The sequence below is a fragment of the Wyeomyia smithii genome, chromosome 1, assembly GCF_029784165.1.
Source record: "Wyeomyia smithii strain HCP4-BCI-WySm-NY-G18 chromosome 1, ASM2978416v1, whole genome shotgun sequence".
In the NCBI taxonomy this organism is placed as follows: Eukaryota; Metazoa; Arthropoda; class Insecta; order Diptera; family Culicidae; genus Wyeomyia; species Wyeomyia smithii.
This window is the reverse complement of record NC_073694.1, coordinates 18,563,146-18,582,628: the sequence shown is the minus strand read 5'-3', so window position 1 is coordinate 18,582,628 and position 19,483 is coordinate 18,563,146. Positions and strand designations below refer to the sequence as shown.

The 19,483-nt window shown below is 39.5% G+C and overlaps 3 protein-coding genes across 3 annotated transcripts; all 3 read left to right on the top strand.

Moving 5' to 3' along the window:
- Positions 1-98: 98 nt before the first annotated feature.
- LOC129718595 (uncharacterized) lies at positions 99-8,521 on the top strand. Its single transcript, XM_055669516.1, has one exon. It carries the CDS (start codon positions 3,244-3,246, stop codon positions 5,365-5,367), a length of 2,124 nt encoding a protein of 707 aa, XP_055525491.1. The 5' UTR covers positions 99-3,243; the 3' UTR covers positions 5,368-8,521.
- A 23-nt stretch (positions 8,522-8,544) lies between these two features.
- Positions 8,545-15,410, top strand: LOC129716612 (zinc finger protein 665-like). The gene is made up of 6 exons (XM_055666446.1): positions 8,545-8,989; positions 9,193-9,675; positions 9,739-10,250; positions 13,194-13,497; positions 13,620-14,102; positions 14,232-15,410. Exons 1-6 carry the CDS (start codon positions 8,646-8,648, stop codon positions 15,070-15,072), a joined length of 2,967 nt encoding a protein of 988 aa, XP_055522421.1. The 5' UTR covers positions 8,545-8,645; the 3' UTR covers positions 15,073-15,410.
- A 117-nt stretch (positions 15,411-15,527) lies between these two features.
- Positions 15,528-18,788, top strand: LOC129718596 (zinc finger protein 62-like). The gene is made up of 4 exons (XM_055669518.1): positions 15,528-16,018; positions 16,305-16,802; positions 16,869-17,354; positions 17,588-18,788. The coding sequence occupies exons 1-4, from the start codon at positions 15,768-15,770 to the stop codon at positions 18,393-18,395; spliced, it is 2,043 nt and encodes a 680-aa protein (XP_055525493.1). The 5' UTR covers positions 15,528-15,767; the 3' UTR covers positions 18,396-18,788.
- The last annotated feature ends 695 nt before the right edge of the window (positions 18,789-19,483 follow it).

Below are 19,483 nucleotides of genomic sequence, written 5' to 3'. Positions count from 1 at the left end.
AACTGCTTTACAGTACGTGCGCTCTCAAAAAATCGCAAAAATGTTTGTTGCTAAAATGATGAAAAAAATATAAATTTTGGTCAGTCCCACGTTACAAATAAATGCAAAACAGGCCCAGAGTTAGAGTTAGAGAACAATTAATAGAAAATTATAGTAACTTTTATTAAAAGACCAATTGAAGTGTACTAATTGGAACAACCACAACCTTATTGGCCCTGACGACTCTGTTGATATTGGCTTGGTTCTTACTTGCGAAAGTGAAGGAGGGAAATATTTTTGCTTTTGTTTTCACACATAAATTGACAATTGCATATGAGAATTCACGTAGGTGCGAACAGCCTTCGAAATCTTTTTCAACGCGAATAACTCGAAGAGGAGAGAGCTTCGTAGCCGCAAGGTTACAGAGTCCGCTTTGATAAGCGAGTGGTCGTGGGTTCGAATCTTAGTAGAATCAGGCCATTTGGTTGTCAAAGGACTTTAACATGGGTTCATTCTCAGGCTCTCTACTACATACCCTTTCTTCAAGCTGAATTCTATAGTACCCTTGCTGACTTTCATCCTAACAAAAAAGTCCCTCTTATAATAAAACTGTTCTGAGTAACGTATAATAGTTCTCTTCAGGGAATTGTAATTATGACGCGGTCTTGGCTGGAGGAACGAGGTTTCGATACGACTCCTTCCTCTTGACAAAAATATAAGTCCTACTTATAATAAACCTGACCAGCGGTGAAGCATTGAGTGCCTCTTCAGGGAATTGTGATTGTGACGCGGTGTTGGTAGAAGGAACGAGGTTCGATAAGACTCCTTCCTCTTGACGAAATAAGTCCTTCTTATAATAAAACTGATTTCAGAAATATTTACCCTCTACAGGGAATTGTAATTGGCGATATTGGCACGAGGAACGAGGTTTCGATAAGACTCCTTCCTCTTGACATAATAAGTCCCTCTTAGAATAAACCTGGCCAGAGAGGAACGTTAGGTGTAGCCTCAGTTCAGGCAATTGTAATTTGGCGATGTTGGTAGGATAGAAAAGAGGCTCGGTATAGTAGAGCAGTAAGCTTGAAATGTAAGGGTAAACTCACATACATAAGACATACGTAACACTCAGGAAGAAATCTTCCAAAAAAGTTGGTACAAAATGAACTACTCGAAAGTACCAACCTCTGTAAAAAAAACCTCTGTTTGAGTAGTTTATGGAGGTTGTGTACCTGCGCAGCCCTGCATTTGTCTCGTTCCCACTCGAAAAATGCAGCATTGATTTTGTAACCAACTTTTTGACAGTTTCGTAAGGGATTTTGTTGAGGGCTCGAGTAAAGCCGCTATGAAGAAAATTCATTCCGTTCATTTTCGTCGAGCAGTTCATACTGGTGTTGGTACCGGGTGATGTGGGGCAAAGAGTACCAAAAAAAATCGCCAGTGTTACGTATGTCTAAGTATGTGGTGACACATTGAAAGGTATTGCAATAAGGTTAAATCACATACATAAGACATACGTAACACTCAGGAAGAAATCTTCCAAAAAAGTTGGTACAAAATGAACTACTCGAAAGTACCAACCACTGTAAAAAAAACCTCTGTTTGAGTTGTTTTTGAAGGCAGTGTACCTGCATTTGTCTCGTTCCTACTCGAAAAATGCTGCATTGATTTCGTAAATAACTTTTTGACAGTTCCTTATGGGATTTTCTTTGGGGCTCGATAAGGCCGAGAAAAAGAAAATTCATTTTGTTCATTATTTATCGAGCAGTTTGACAGGGCGAGGTACGGAGTACTATGGGGCAACGTGTACCAGAAAAAACGCCAGTGTTACGTATGTCTTATGTATGTGGTTAAATAAAGAATATATTTTTTTGAACGGTTTTCATGTTTTATTGCTAAAACATGAGTTGAGAATGCTCCAAAGTTGCTTCATCACAGTGATTTTAAACTGGTGGTTCACAAACCCTTTGTATGGTCTACAGAATAATGATGAAAGTGTATAAAATTAAACACAAACATAAAATTTAATACCTTCACGGTTTTTGTGATGCACTTTATTATTCCCCAGGACTTCCACCGTCACCATCAGTTATACGAGCCGAATAAAAAAGTTAGTGAACATTGCGCTTTGAGAAGAGATCTGGCACCTCTAATATGTGAAGCGGTTTTTTCATCACTTATCTCTCCCTCTGAGGATTTCTAGTATTGTCGCCCCAGTAGAAAGTCAAATTTTTCGACTAGTGACATTCGATTTTTGTCTCATACCGTACACTATACTTGTAGCAAACGCATTATTTAGAACTTGACAATATAGTCATTCAGCAACTCATTTATTATTGTTCTTATAAAAGGAATTAGAATAGATTTAATAATCGCAAATAGGTTCCCGTCGTAGAGGAGATTGCTACATAAATAATCCCCGACCGACCCTTCGTGCGGGTGCTAGATTAGAAGCAGGTATAGAATTTCTAGATCCGTGCGAGGCCACTAATCGAAAGCGGTCTATTTTCTGTTCCGTTTTCTTAGTCTGTTAGGTTTAGCCAGCGTCAATGACTATGCGAATTATGGACGAGTAATGCTCAAAGAAAAGGGCGATAAGTCCTATTATCAGCCGGCGCGTCTGCGTACGCATTATCATCTTATGTAGGGAAATAGGGAATGCAAATCCGGCGCTTTGTAAAACATTGTAACTATCTGAATGAATGTTGTCGTAGGCGCGTGTAAAGAAAGCCGATAACGTTCGGAACCTTTTTCCCGTTCAGGTACCGGATTAGGGGAAGGCAAATTTGACCTGACTAGGCGAATGAAAATTCTGTCGCGTTCTTATTTGTTCCCTTACGAAGATTCGGAGAATCTTCTTTCTCATTTTCTCTTCCATACGTAGGCATAGTTCATAAGATTCGAATTTGTAAATTTTGTATATATACCACTAGCAAATACGAACTCGCACAGATCTTTCTAAATCCGAACGCTAGATTTCAGAGGTTGTCCCTTGTGTGTTTAAGCCTTTCGAATGCGAAAAGGACCTTTGCACACCGGTTAAGATAACCCGAGGAATCTAACCCTTTTAATAGAAAGACGTTCACTATTCTTAACTCCTGAAGTCGACATTTGGTGGCTCCAGAGAGGAGCTAGTTGGTATCGGTCCTTTCTTTCAACCTTGCGACGATTCTTTCTACGGCGATCAACCTTGGAAGTCATCTGATCAACCCTACGAAGCCACAGAAACAATCATCAGAAAGCCGCTACCGCCCTCATTACTCAACGATGAGTTATTTTGTTAACAATCCTAACGGTAGTTGCCGCTTGTGCAAGGAGAAAGATTCTAAGGAAAACATGGTCGCATGTGATGAGTGCGATCGCAGATTTCATTTAAACTGTGGACACCTTAGAAGGCTACCATTACCTGAGGAACGATGGATTTGTGTTAAATGCACAAACATCGAAATGGGTCTTGCAATAATGCAATGTTTAAAGACCAGCGATACGATATCGCAAAGATTTAAAGACCATGGAGAAACTATGGCAAGAAAGATGTATTCAGTTTATCAAACGAAGACTGAATCATCACAGATTCGCTTTAGTGAAGAAGCAAATCATGTTCCAGGAGAGAACAGGCTAGCAGATCCAGAATGTTTGGATCAACTCACCCGGTACGAGGATGAGTTGGAATATAAAAACCTGCTCAATGACATCCGTAAGACTTCAAATCTAACGGGTTGCTCCAATGCACTAGACAAATTTGTGTCTAGTATAAAGGCCATGAATGAAATTCGCCTATTAAATAATCCTCAGCTGATGGAGGATATTATTGGAAAGTTTTCTTTCGGCATACAAATCTGTTGGACTAAGGAAAAGTCTCAAGTCAAAGACTTAGATGAATTAAACGACTGGCTGAAACCACATGTTGAAGCGCATGCAATGAGGCGGAGATCAAGACAACCGCCAGGAATTCCTAGGTGTGCCAAGAAAAGCGCACAAGATGAACAGTCACTCAAAGACAAGGATACAACATCTGTTGTAATTTTCGGGAATCGCCAAAGAGTTGATCACCACGAATCTAATCAAAAGCCTTTAAAAGGAAATGAAGAAATATTCAAAGCAGTTAAAAGAATAAACATTTCTGAAGAATCAATAGAACCGCGAAAGGTTCTTGTTAATTCCCCAAAGATTGTGGAAAAGAAACCTGCACGAGCTAATGCCACTAAAGTATGTCCAGTAAAACAAGGCTATCAAGATTGCCAAAAATCAGAGATAAGCTCTCAAAAAGGGAAGCTCAAAAGTAAAAAGAAAGACCCTAAAATTCATCAAGTAAATGAACATAAGGGCATAAAACTCTCATCGAATAATAATAAATTGTTGAGATGTCCTTCGGTTTTAAAACGAAGACCTGGTAACATTATAAAACCGAGAGTATCACCTGCAGATGCCATCAATTCCAAAAACGGAAGATATGCTCCAGGATCACCATGGAAAATTAGGCGCAACAAACCGATAGTAAGCTACAACTACGCTGAAAACAACTTAGACACTATAAAGCAGTGTGTGGCCAGAAATGATGTTTTGAATAACTACGTTACTCGGAAGCAACGATCAGTGGAATTGATAAAAGATCATTTGATATTGAATTTTCGTCGAAATTTTACAATTGTCATGAAGGACAATGTATTCTTTGATGCAGCAATGAAATTTTGGAGCTGCAATGGTTTTAAATGTCCTGAGGAATTTTCCTACGCAGAGAATGCAATAGTTAAACATCATAATGCGGATATAAAACTCGAGAATCATCTTTTGAGCGCGGCTGTCAAGAGCCTCTATGAAAATGGGTTCAATAGTAAAAGCAAATTCCTATCGAATAATATTGAAATGCTAGGATGTATCTCAAGCCCAAAATATTCGTCGGAAATTGCAGAATCACCTAACGACAAGGTGAAACAATTTGGAAAGTTTCCAGACATGCTTTGGAACACGATACGACGAATTGGCCAAAAGGATGAACATATTGGAATATTCAGCTGCAATAGAATATCAACAAGGAAAAAAATGATGCTAGAATCCACTAAATTTAAAACATGTTCAACGCAGGATGAAGATGTTAGCAAGAACGTCATATCGCTAATAAATGTTAAAGTTGATGGAATTCAGGAAAACATCGAAGAAAGGCGCTGGATACAATGCAATGCAAGTTCAGTCGATGAAACTACGAAGAAGGTTATTGAAAAACTTACATGGCATAATAAATCGAGGATTCTCAAACTTGTTAAAACTCGTTGGAAAAAGGTTCAAGAGTTAACTTTTTTGAATCGAAGACGTATAAATTTGAAATCTTCGGCAAAAGAACGAAGTGAATGGAATAAATTGGTGGAACCGTTAAAGGTCAACGGTTGCTAATTTGAATGCTAAAGGAATACTTATGCAACCTTCCGTAAAGGTTGCAAATTTGGATGTTTTGAAGGAAAATAAAGAACAAACCCTAATACATCAAAAATTCATCAACCTGTCAACAAACTTTGCAAGCGTTTCGTATCAATAAAAGTTAAAATCTTCAACAGAGCGAAAAAAAATGATTCTATCGCCGTAGTACATTAAGAAGAATTGAAAGCGATAACAAAAAGCTTCTCATCTGCGGAGAATTTGAAGTAAAATCGTCAGAAGTAACCGAAGTCTGCCTGTGAATTAAAGGCAGTGAAATTATAAGAAGATATCCACAAATATAAAAAGTGCTAGTGATTACACGTTGAAAGGTTGAACTGTATGAAGTTAAGCCAATACCTTCGATGATTATAAAACTAAAGTATTCTATAGATAAACTCGACCCATCGGAATTGCAACAACACGCTTTGAAGACAGTAAACGCTATTGAGGCCGAAATACGATTGAACGTTATTAGAACAGTATTTTGGTCAGCCTCTTAAACAGTTCTTCCGTGGGTAAAAATCTAAGAAGAAGAAGAAATATATATTCGTAAGCTCAATCAACAGGAATTGCTACGAAACTTCCAACTTTAAATTATCTTCCGCACTTCATCGTTTTCAACAAAACAAGTTGCCACCGAAGCCAAGATAAGTTTTCGACGCAGCTGCAAAAGTAAATGGAGTATTTTTGAACTCAATGTTGCTGCCCGGTCCAGATCAACTGACTTCATTATTTGGGACTCTTCTATGAATTCGAGAAGGAAAAATACCTGTATGTGGAGATGTTCCATCAAGTGAAAATACGCCGTGAAGACAAATGCGCAACGTTTCTTATGGCGCGACTGCAACAGTAGTAAAAAACCGGATATTTACGTCATGCAAGTCATGACTTTTGGCTCGACTTGTTCACCGTACTGCGCGCAAGCTTTAAAAAACCATAACGCAGAGAGATACTTGGAACAGTTTCCTGAAGCCATAAATGCAATAATAAAACAACATTACGTCGACGATTACGTTGATAGTTTTTGGGATCCAAAAAGGCAAAGGAGCTTGTACAAAAGGTAACCGAAATTCATCAGTAAGGAGGCTTCCATATTAGAAACTTCTCTTCGAATAATACTGAATTGCTGAGAAGTATACCTGTAACAAGACGGTTATGCGCTGATATAAAACCGTTCCAAGATAAGAAATCTCAAATTGAGAAGGTATTAGGTGTGTATTGGAACACCAGTAGAGACATGCTAAGTTACCGATTTAATCATAATGATAAAGGAGCAGGAATCTTCAATATTAACGAAATACCTACGAAGAAACAGGTACTATCTTTGCTTATGAGTATTTACGATCCACTGGGTCTAATTTCTCATTTAGTGGTGCATGGTAAGATACTAATGCAGGAATTACACAAATATTCCAAGCAATGGGATATACTTGTTCCGGACGAGCTGTACGATCAATGGCTGAACTTCTTACATAAACTTAAACTAGCGGAAAGCTTATCGATCCCGAGATGCATTCTAACAGAGCACGCTCCGATAGAGTTACATGTTTTCGTTGACACCTCTGAAAAAGCACTTGCAGCTTGTGTATATGCTAGAACTGAAACAAGCTTTGGAATAAATACGCAGTTAATTACAGCCAAAACAAGAGTTGTGCCAATTAAACCAGTATCTATTCCACGTCTGGAACTCCATGCGGCAGTCATGGGGACAAGGCTATTAGACGTCGTTCAAAAGGAGATACGTCTGGACATAAAATCTGCCACATTATGGACAGATTCGAAGACAGTGCTAGCATGGATAACTAATACGAAAAGAAAATATACATCATACAATAACGTCCGAGTCGGCGATATATTGGATACCACTGCCAAAGATCAATGGCGTTGGGTATAGTCTGAAAACAATACGGCAGATGAGGCTACTATAGAATATGTCGGAGAAATTAAATGGTAAAATGAGCCAAAACACTTCGAATTACGGTTCGACGGTTGAACGTTACCCGGTAATCAACCTGTTACAGAAATAGAAGAAACCTTGTTCAACGGCGAATGTGACCTCGTAAATAAAAAACGATTTCTCCGATTGGCGGAGACTACACTACCAAATTTATCATCAGGTTATGGCAGAAGAGAATAAATTGCAAAGCCGCTCATCTGAGGTACGTCGAAATACATTGTACAGGAAGGATCCTTCCCAATTAAGTTGAAAACGTTTTGGGCGAATACGGCGTGAAGCGGTCCACATAGAAATGTCAGAAAAACTGTCCAGAAGATTCAACCATTTGTCTCGATTGTGATGCCTACGATACTGCCACTGAAAATAGTGATAGCAGCAATGTATATCTACGTTATATGCAGTTATATGGCTAATCGTGAATTAAGGAAGCCGCCAGAAGACGCTACACGGCTGCGAACCACACCACAGAAGATACAGTGTAGCTGTAATTAGTAATGTATTTGAACCGTAAATGTAATATGTTTACTTTGAGAAGATGTATAATTTTGAAATAATGCGTAATAGTTTTTTGATAAATCTTAGTAGATTTATGGGGCCCAGAAATACTTAACGTCGGAAGTAATGCGCTGTATAGCAAATCAGATGCGCTATACAGCGCACTATTTCCGACCTTAAGTATAATGTACGGTATGAGTAAAATCGAATGTCGCTAGTCGACAACTCCAATTTTCAACTAAATGCATAATATCATCTTGGCCACTCATCTATCAGGTTTTGGCGGGAAGAATATTCGCTCAGTTTTTTCCCGCCAAGGCAAAACGTCACGTTTTTCGCTTGTGCTCTTTACACGGAAAACGAAAAGTACCCATTTTTATGTCGATTTCACTCAATAGAGCTGTTCCGTGCAGGAAGCCAATTTTGAGTTTGATAGCCAATTTCTTTATTAAACTGCGTCAGAGCAAATCTGCCGAGCAATAAAAAAACAACATCGCCATTTACGAAGGAAGTAAAAAGAGATGCCAGATAATTGTTTACGAACTAAGCACGTGCGGTGGTGGGTTGAAGCTGACAAATTTTACAGTGCGCTTCGGGCAGCACGCCAGGTCAAAACTGGGACAAAATCGAGCGAATAAAGAAGGGTTTCGACAGCAGTTAGTGCGCTTCCAGGTCAAAATGAGGTGAGCTGGTGGAATAAAAAAATTTGCTATTAGTTAAATACCTTTCCGCACTGAAGGGCTGATTTACGTCAAAAATACGCATATTTGGGTTGTTTTATTTTTCTGTGTAGGGTCATGACATGGTTTTGTTTACCTGGTCCAGTCGGAAAAAAACGGAAAAAACATTGATGATTTCTGTGAGAGTTTTAAAAGGAAAAAGGTGTTTCGTTCCGAGTAGGAGTTGTGTGGACGAAATGGAACATTTAACTACCACAATAAAAGTTGAAGAGCTTATAATATCCGACGCTGTGGTTACGGAAGTGGGAACTCCGCTCACTAGCAGCAATCGGTACTCTGATACACCGATTGTAACGAATGCCGTGAGAAAAGGTTCTACTGATGTGAAACAAGCACCTGTTACGGACATCACCCATGAAACTGAGACTAAGACAACTTGTGATAGAATTCCAGCTTCTAGCTTTAGGTAATTTTGTGCCTGTTTTTTCCAAACGTACGACGACGTATTGTTGCACTTCAGCGGGTTATTTACTTACATTCTACGGAAATTGAAACGAGGTATAACGTCGGAATGAAATATTACAAACGGTAACACTTGTGTTAGCACATGATGGATCACTATTATCAACACGTCGTTGTATTGATAAATGAAATGTTTTTTCTTTGTAGCAACTCGGCCTTTTCGGAAGTACGCAACACCAGTGTTCATGATCATCCGAGAAAGAAGTACACTTGTGAAACCTGCAACAAGGAATATACAGCGAAATACAACTTGGAGGGTCATAGAAGAACACACACCGGAGAACGACCTTTTGCGTGTGATATCTGCTGCAGAACATTTCGCACAGCTGCGTGTTTGCAGTACCATAAGAATGCACATACAGAGGATCGGAATTTCGAGTGTGACATATGCAAGCGACGTTTTACCCTAAAAGCAAATTTATCGGCCCACATGAATATACACCGCACAGATTGTCCTCATAAGTGTCTGATTTGCGATAAAACATTCGCAAGCGATTGTCATCTCGAACAACATATGAGCAGTCACAGCGATGCACGGCCCTTCAAGTGCGATATCTGTGACGTATCGTACAAGAGACAAAGCGATCTGAAAAGTCATATTAGGATCCACCAGGTCGAGCCCTCCCCAGGGTGAGTATTTTCATATTTTTAATTACGATGGAACGAGTATCAATTTATTTTTTTCCGTTGCAGCAACACAGAAGGTTTGGAGACCAAACAGGCTGATGACAGCCGAAGTAATGGATCAGCAAAATACACCTGCGACATATGCGGTAAACAGTACAAACGAATGAGACCACTTCACTCACATCTGAAGGTTCATCAGAACACAACTGGAGTTGAGCCTCACAACACAAAACCGCAGGAGTGTGCGATTTGTGGAAAAGGAAATTTGACTAAAGCCATGCTTATAAGGCACATGGTTTGTCACACTGAAGAACGGCCTTTTAATTGCGATATTTGCGGTGCATCATTTAAATCAGCTCTACATGTGAAAGTCCATGAAAAAAAGCACACCTCCAAGAGGCCATATGAATGCGAAATTTGCGAAAAAAAGTTTCTTTATGCCTCCAGGCTAGAGCGGCACCTATTCTACCACACTGAAGCACGCCCTTTTAAATGCAATATTTGCAATCGATCATTCAGGTCAAACCAAAATCTAAGCTATCATAAACGAACACATAATTCAAAGTATGAGCTCAAATGTTCGATTTAAGGAAACAGATTTCGTTTTTACTCATGGTAAGTCATACCGACAAGCAGCTTTGGAAATATGATATTTGCAGTTGAGCGTTTGAAACAAATCGTCTGGTGAGAATCCACAAGCAAAAGCGTCATTCGGAGCGTTCAATCGAAAGCTCGCTTGCGTATACATAAATCAGCTAATGGGTTGCAAAAACACAAGGAATAGCACAACGCGGAGAAATTTGCGAGAGAAGGTTTTCATTTCCTCACAGGCTAAGGCAGCACATACTTAGCCATACAAATGAACGGCCTTTTGAATGCAATAATCCTAGCTCCGGACACAACGTATAAAATCGTAATCTATCAAAGCGTCAACTATTAAACTCGAAAATTATTTCATTTATTATGAAATAATAACAACTGAAAAGTCGCGAATATTCGAAAGGCAAAGTTTGCTAAGTCAGCTAGTTATATAAAAAATACTCTGCGATATTGAAACAGGAACTTACGAATATCAAAAGTTTTTGAAGTAGAATACTTCACTCAGGAAGTTCGGCTACATAGGGATGTGAAATGAAAATCTAAAACCGAAAAAAGTGAAAAATATGTCCAATTTCAAATGCTAATAAATCGGTTAGTATTCGATGGATTTCCTTCGTGCTTGCAGCAATGGATTGGAAAATCTTCTAAGATTCTTCCCAAAAGAAGATAATTGTAATTTTATTATTCACACTATTGTACTATTGAAAATAGTCAAGCCTTGTCAAAACGAAAAATTCGACCTCTGATTGGTCGTTATATGATTGCTTCCCGAGCACGGTCGACAGAATCATACACCTTGCCATTCAAAACATGCTATTTGGCCTATATAAGAGCCTGTTTCAGCCGAAGCCGCTCATTATAGTTCTAGACAGCGACAACAGCAGTCGTTCTCCCTTAGCAACAGCACTAACAGTGCAGTGGATACCAGCGATGGCGGAAAGCAGCCACAGATGTGGCGTAGCAATGAATAGCGCACTAGTTGCAGCGGATTCCAGCAACGATAGCAGCTGGGCCAGCTGATGCAGGGACAGTGGATACCAATGGCAGCGTATAGCGGCCATAACTTGGCATGGCTATGGATAGCGAACTAGTTGCAGCGGATCTCAGCATCGATAGCGGCTGATAGTGAGGCACTTTAGTGGAATGCAGTCTCTGTGCGATAGTGGGCACTAGTAAATGCATTCAATGAAAAGTTGACTAATTTTGACAACACGTGAGCCGTCTAGTTTTGAGTATTAAATCAGCTTTTCACTGTTTATTTATTTCAAGGAATAGTTAATTCACACTGTCAGTGATAACGCAAAGATGTGATCGGCATCTTATCCGATACTGACAGTTTCTAATAAGAAGCGTTGCTTCAATATAAAGAGGCTGTCAGTGGTCAATGCAATTATAGCACTGCAAAGTTAGCTCTCGCGCTATAAAAATAATAAAATTGGTCACAACGTGGGGTACATAGCGGCTAGAAATAAAGAGACGGTCTCTTTCCCATCGAAACGCGAAACGGTTCGGAGCTTCAATAAACGTTGATCTCCTCAGTAGTTAGTTTAATTTAAATCCTGTGTGGTGCTTAAGGAAAGCAAAGCCGAAAACCCTGATTCTGCTTTGAACAGATACTAAAATGAACAACAAATTGTCCTTTTCAGAATGGAATAAAAACTTGAGTTAAAATTTTCGAAGAGTTAATTCACATTTTTTAATTTGTAAACATTATAATTTTACTTTAACGTACTGAATTATCTTTTCGTTCAGTCATGAACACAACAGCCAAAACTTTCATTATCTGCATAAAAATCAATTTTTCGCATAATCAAAATTTATAAACAAGCCCCAATAACAAGCAACTTACTATATTATTGAAAATGGCCAATCCTTGTTGAAGCGCAAAATTCGATTGATCTGGTTGGTCGTTAACATGTTAACATGCACAGTCGACAGAAACATAGACCTTGCAATTTAAAATGTGCTCTTTGTCAGTATAAAAGAAAGGGAGGGAAATATCGGCTGATATGGCTATCGATAGTTATCGATGATTCCTTACTAATATCGATAACAATCGATAAGTTTAGCATCTCTCCCTTAGCATCTCTTCTCCCTTAGCAGCAGCACTAGCAGTGCAGTGGATACCAGCGATGGCGGAAAATGGCCACAGCTGTGGCGTAGCAATGCATAGCACATTAGTTGCAGCGGATCTCAGCATCGATAGCGGCTGATGCACACTTTAGTGAAATGCAGTCTCTGTGCGATAGTGGGCACTAGTGAATGCATTCAATGAAAAGTTGACTTATTTTGACAACACGTGAGCCGTCTAGTTTTGAGTGTTAAATCAGCATTTCACTGTTTACTTCATCACAACGAATACTTTGTTCGCACTGTCAGTGATAACGCAAAGATGTAATCAGCATCTTATCCGATACTAAATTGAACAACAAATTGTCCTTTCCAGGATGAAATTAAAACCTGATGAATAAATTTCATCTCAAAATTTTAAAATTGTCAAGCCCCAACCATAACAAGTAACTTACTATATTATTGATAATAGTCAATCCGTGTTGAAGCGCAAAATTCGATTGATCTGATTAGTCAACGTTTATTTACTAGAAAAAATGACTGACAGCCGGGTTATCTTTCTTGAAAAAGTATTCTACTTCATCCTTGCGGTCGTGGCTTTGCACACAACCCTCCTGTTTTTTTTGACTATGTTTTTGCATCCAATCGAATTTCTTTTAGATCATTGATTCACATTGATTTGGAGTAATTTTTTCAATCAAGTTGTACAGTACACATTCAGCGTGCATGCCATGACATGTTTTTGTTTACCCAGTTCAACTCGCAAAAATTTTGTTGAATTCCGTGCCAGCTATATTGTGAAGCTGAAAAAAGTGAAAAATTAAACATAGTTGTTCATCGAAGCTTCTGAAATACGGCCCATAATCACGTAAAAATCAAAAAGTCATTTTGTTTCGAGTCCGTGAATTGTTTAAGAGAAATGGAGGAATTTAGCGTAACGAAGGTGGAAAAAGCCACTTCAATCAAAGTGGAAGAACTTATATTACCCGAAGTTGTGGCTACGGAAAAGGAAAATCCGCTCGCCAGTAGTGATAGGTGCTCTGATGACCCGACTGTAAGGAAAGTATCTACTGATGTGAAACAAGAACCTGGGACGGACATCAATGAAGCTGAGACTGAGACAGCTTGTGACGAAATCGCAGCTTCTAGCTTCAGGTAATTTAGTCCTCGCTTCACATTCAAAGGTCATATCTGCCGGTTTAAGGATGGGTTGTAATTTTATGAGGTTGATAACTCAGTTTTCACTGAAAATATTTTCACCTTTCTGTCTGTTGCAGCAACTCGAACGGCTCGGAAATGCGCAATACCAATATTGGTGACGATCGACGGAAAAAGTACGTCTGTGAGTTTTGCAACAAAGAATTAAGCTCAAAATACAAGCTGGCGGATCATAGAAGAACTCACACCGGGGAACGACCCTTTGAGTGTGATCTTTGCAACAATACTTTCCACTCATCTGTAAGTTTACACTACCATAAAAAGTTCCACACAAAAGACCGGAAATTTGAGTGTGACATATGCAAGCAAAATTTTACCCTAAAAGTAAATTTATCGGCCCACATGAATATACATCGCACAGATTGCCCTCATAAATGTCTGATTTGCGATAAAACATTCGCAAGTAATCGCAATCTCGTACAACATATGCGCACTCACAGCAAAGCGCGGCTCTTCGAATGCGACATCTGTGATAAATCATACAAGAGACCTCTTAGTCTAAAAATTCATAGGAAAACCCACAAGGTCGCGCCCTCCCCGGGGTAAGTATTTACATGTTTAATGTAGTTAGGGATAAAAAAGTTTATGTGTATAAACAAACTGTAAAAGTAATTCTTGTAACTTTTCCGAACTCATCACGCTGATTGTAAATCAATTTTTTTCTGCTTCAGCAACGTGGAACGTTTGGAGCCGAATCGAGCCGATGACAGCCAAAGCAATGGATCAGTGAAATATGCCTGCGACATATGTGGCAAACAGTACAAACTAATGAACTCACTTAACACACATCGGAAGATTCATCAGAGTACCACTGTGAGACCTAAGTATATATACCAAAACAGGAAGCAGCACGAGTGTACGATTTGTGGAAAAGGACATCCGACTAAAGCATTGCTCACAAGGCACATGTTCAGTCACACGGAAGAACGGCCTTTTAATTGCGATATCTGCGGTTCAACATATAAGTCAGCTTATGATGTGAGAGTCCATATGAAAAGGCACATCTCGGAGAGACCGCATAAATGCGAAACTTGCGGAAAAGGGTTTCTTGTTATCTCCGCGTTAAAGCAGCACTTGATTAGCCATACTAATGAACGACCTTTCAAATGCAATATTTGCGGTCTAGCATTGAGGTTCGAATCTAATCTAAGAAATCATAAACAAACGCATAACTTAAAGAGTGAGAGCTGCACACCCGATCAAAATCTTGTGTCCCCTGTGGCTGCTCTATCTGAAGAACAACTTTTCAATTGCGATATTTGCGTTTCATCGTATAAAACAGCAATAAATTTGAGAAAACATATGGAAAAGCATTCCTCGGAGAGCCCGCATAAATGCGAAATTTGCGACAAAAGATTTCCATATTCTTACAGACTAGAGCAGCACATGATTCGTCATACTAATGAACGGCCGTTTCAATGCAAAATTTGCAGCTCATCGTTCAAGTCGATTTTTAATCTACGAAGTCATGAAAAAAAGGTACAATGTATGAGAAAATCGACAATGTTTTAAGTCGATTCGTGTTTCTATATGGTTATGGACACAGCCAAGCCAGGAAAACAGTGTCATCAGCCATTATCAGAATTGGTGCGCTCGGATTTATGAGGGTCAATGGATAACGTTTTGATAGGCGGAAGCAAATATTTTCTGACGTTCATGGATAATGCTAGTAGGTAGATATTATATATACAAAAAAGCTTGACGAATGCCTAGTTCAAGTCTTTCGCTCTCTATCCGAAAGATTTAAAGGTATGCAATTTATACCTTCGTTGACTCACACACCAACAAGATAGCTCTTTATTAAATACCTAGCACTGAGCGGGACTTAGCAAAAATTTTTTGACACTCAAACTTTACGGCTCGATTTATTGTGCTCCGAAAGTCCCGGTTTCCATTATTTCCTCTGTTGCTTCTAATACTAAAAATTGGTGACGAAAGTCAAAGTTCGGTTCTAGTGGATTTTTCGGTTCCACCCACTGAAAGTTGAATTTATCATCATTTGCTTTGTTTTAACACACAGTTGAGCAGTAAACTTTCAGTGTGCATGCCATGACATGTTTTTGTTTACTTATCGAGTCGGAGCGATATTGATGCGAGTTTTGTAAATTTTTGCTGCTACATGAAACTGAATCAACTGAAAGAGTAATCATAATCACGTATAAATCAAATTGTTATTCTGTTCCGAGTACTTGAGTTAGGTGAGCGAAATGAAGGAGCTTAACCGAATGAGGGAGGAAGAATTCACTTTAATAAAGGTAGAAGAACTTATAATATCCGATGTTGTTGCTACGGAGAATGAAACTTCGCTCGCCAACAGCGGTCGGTGCTTCGAAGAACCGACTGTTACGAACGGCTTGAGGAAACAATCTATTGATGTGAAGCAAGAATCTGTGGCGGACATCACCGATGAAGATGAAACTAAGGCAGCTTGTGATGAAATTGCAGCTTCTAGCTCCAGGTAATTTTGTGCTCGGATTCGATCGGAATAATTCGTATACAAAACGTTCAAAGATTAGTTTAAACTATTTTTACATCGGATTGTGATTTTAAGAGAATGTAAATCACTAATTTAATCTCGAAAAAAGGTTCACAAATCAAATATAGAGTCGAATATACTTCTTCGTTTGGAAAAAAACTAAGTACATATAACTCTTGAAAAAAAAAAAACAATCATTCGAAATCAAAGCAAGGTTTGAAGTCTATTCGCCAAAAGATAATTTTTTTTGCTTTCCTATCTGTTGCAGCCACTCGAACGACTCTGCCGATGTTGGTGATCAATCACGGGAAAAGTACGTTTGTGAATTTTGCAACAAAAAGTTAGGCACAAAGTCCAGCTTGGTGGACCATAGAAGAACTCACACCGGGGAACGACCTTTTGCGTGTGTTATCTGCAACGAAACATTCAGCACAGCTCAACGTCTGCGGTACCATAAGAGTACTCATACGAGCGACCGGAAGTTCAAGTGTGACATATGTGCGCAACGATTCCTACTTAAATCACGTCTTGCATGGCACATGAAGATACACCGCTCAGATTACCCTCAGAAGTGCTTGATTTGCGATGAAAGATTTAAATATCCCGAACATCTCGCAAGCCATATGGTTCGTCACAGCAATGAGCGACCCTTCAAATGCGATATTTGTGACAAATCTTATAAAAGATCTAAAGCTTTAAAAGGCCATACCTGCAAATCATACGATCCCTCCACGGTGAAAGATAAATGGCGGAAAAGGAAGAATTCGTAAGTTTTATATGTAGTTTAGAATTAGCATCATGTGTAAATTCTTCGCCCTTCTTTTTGTTACAGCAACTCGAAAGGTTCGAAAAAGCGCAAAACCGGTGTTGGTGATCAACCAACAAAAAAGTATGTTTGTGAAATCTGCGGCAAGGAATATGGGTCTAAATACATTTTAGAGGGTCATAGAAGAATACACACCGGGGAACGACCCTTTGCGTGTGATCTTTGCAACAATACATTCCGCACAGCTGAACGTTTACACTACCATAAGCAAGCCCACACTACAGACAGGGATTTTGAGTGTGACATATGCAAGCGACGTTTCAGCATGAAAGCAATTCTATCATCCCACATGAATATTCATCGCACAGATTACCGTTATAAATGTCTGATTTGCGATAAAACATTCGTATATAATTACCAACTACTATATCATATGCGCAGTCACAGCAATGAGCGACCCTTTCAATGCGACATCTGTGACGCATCGTTTAAGAGACGTTATGTCCTAAAAGAGCATATGAAGATGCACAAAGTCGAACCATTTCTATCAAGGTGAGCACTGACATGTGTGAATGATGAATAAGATTTATATGTAGATTTGCTCATGTGAAATATTCACATATTCAAATCTAGCCTTGCTCTGCCTTCAACGGCAACATTATCAAAGTTACAAAAAGAATATATCTCACAAGGGTAGGTCGAATCTAATCTAAGCGATATAAACCTCTAACTGTTGTTATGTTTTTAAACAAACTTCAAAATTAACTTTTTTTTTCATTTTGCAGCAACGTAGAAGCTTTGGAACCGAATCAAGCTTATGTCAGGCAATGCAACAGATCAAAGAAATATACCTGCGATATATGTGGCAAGCAGTACAAACAAATGATAGCTCTTGACCTACACCTGAAACTTCATCAGAGCAACACAAAACAACATGAGTGCACGATTTGTGGAAAAACAAATTCGAAAAGAGCATTGCTGAAAAGGCACATGCTAAGTCACACGGAAGAACGACCTTTCAATTGTGACATTTGCGGCTCATCTTATAAGTCAGCTAATGCTGTTGAAGTCCATAAGAAAACGCACACCGCCGCGAGACCATATGAATGCGAAATTTGCGGAAAAGGGTTTGCTACTCGTTACAAGCTAAAGCGGCACTTGTTTTGTCATACTAATGAACGACCTTTCAAATGCCATATTTGCGGTCTAGCACTGAGGTCAGAATATAATCGAAGAAATCATGAACGAAAGCATAATTCCAATCGTGGAAGCTTCACATCCGAGACAAACCTCGTGACGCATGATAGTGCGTCTGAAGAACAACTTTTCGGTTGTGATATCTGCAGTTCATCGTATAAAACAGCGAGGAATTTGAGTAAACATATGGAGAAGCACACCTCCGAGGGCATGTATAAATGCGAAATTTGCGACAAAACATTTCCATATTCTTACAAACTAACGCTGCACATGGTTAGCCATACTAATGAACGACCGTTTCAATGCAATAGATGCGGCTTATCATTCAAGTCGAATTCTAATCTACGAGGTCATGAAAAAAAGGTACAATGTACGAGTAAACGGAAAAGCACCTAAGGGGAAAATTAATCACAGATTCGTTACTGTTATCAACTATACACATTAAGCATAGTTTACAGTTCCAAGCGAAGTGAAAAATTTGACTACTGAAAAAGCGTAAATCTCGCTAGTAAAATCTGTCGTGAAAACTCGGTTCACCTAATTTTGGCCTGGAGCCGCAGCATAATAGTTAATAAAGTTAAGTTTTCTCTTTTGAAAATTCATTTTAATCATGACCCAGGTAGGGTTATTGTTTTCGGTAGCCTCAGCATTGGTTGGCAAATGGCTTAACACGTGTAACTTGAGACCCTAATGCGGCCATTCACCTCTGTCCAGCAACTCCTATCCCAACCTCCACGTGGTGCCGACCAGAGTACGAGTAACCTTAGCGGAGATCGGGTAACTAACCCCTGGTGGAAACTATGGTCGTATGCTGACTGAGAAGGGGGTCGTACGCGACTGTATCCCCATAGGGGCGGCGTACAACAGCGTCTGACCCGGAGCGGGCGGCTGAATTATGGAATGCTGTATCCCGCCAGCTACACCTAAGATGGCAGCTCCATCAGCAGGATGTAGGTATCGCGACCCTGGTAAGGTAGCATACCGAAACCTTTCTTCAACCACGGACAACGAATTTGGAAATACGGAACGGATCAATCGGCAAAGACCTACACACTTAATTTATCTCGGCAAACTCCCCAACAGCTGATTGAGCTCGGCGAAGTTTTTAACGAATGTCAGCAATATATTTCGACGAACATTCAGCAAATATATCGATTTACCGTAAACCAGCAAGTATTGACGTTTCGTTTGCCGAAGTTCTTAAAAATTCTGCCGAGAACTTGTAGAACATTTCGCTGAGTTCATCAGCTGTTGAGTTCTCGGCAATAAAATCTAAGTGTGTAGGCTACGAACACGGAAAAAGATTAAGGTAAACGATTGGAAATTGGGTACTTGGAACGTCCGATCTCTCAATGAACCGGCGCGGGCTGACTTGCTTGCTCGAGAACTACAGCGGCAGGGAGTCGAAATCGCAGCGATTCAGGAGGTTCAGTGGCCAAATTTTGAAGAAAGGGAATTCCGTGCAGTGGACCCTATTGCACGCA

What these genes read in the sequence shown, in the direction of transcription:
- LOC129718595 (XM_055669516.1), top strand. Translation starts at nt 3,244, where the DNA reads ATGAGTTATTTTGTTAACAATCCTAACGGTAGTTGCCGCTTGTGCAAG.
- LOC129716612 (XM_055666446.1), top strand. Translation starts at nt 8,646, where the DNA reads ATGGTTTTGTTTACCTGGTCCAGTCGGAAAAAAACGGAAAAAACATTG. An exon ending in ATCGCAGCTTCTAGCTTCAG is followed by an intron (nt 13,498 to 13,619) that starts GTAATTTAGTCC and finishes TGTCTGTTGCAG; the next exon opens with CAACTCGAACGGCTCGGAAA. An exon ending in AAGGTCGCGCCCTCCCCGGG is followed by an intron (nt 14,103 to 14,231) that starts GTAAGTATTTAC and finishes TTTCTGCTTCAG; the next exon opens with CAACGTGGAACGTTTGGAGC.
- LOC129718596 (XM_055669518.1), top strand. Translation starts at nt 15,768, where the DNA reads ATGAAGGAGCTTAACCGAATGAGGGAGGAAGAATTCACTTTAATAAAG. An exon ending in TGGCGGAAAAGGAAGAATTC is followed by an intron (nt 16,803 to 16,868) that starts GTAAGTTTTATA and finishes TTTTTGTTACAG; the next exon opens with CAACTCGAAAGGTTCGAAAA. An exon ending in GTCGAACCATTTCTATCAAG is followed by an intron (nt 17,355 to 17,587) that starts GTGAGCACTGAC and finishes TTCATTTTGCAG; the next exon opens with CAACGTAGAAGCTTTGGAAC.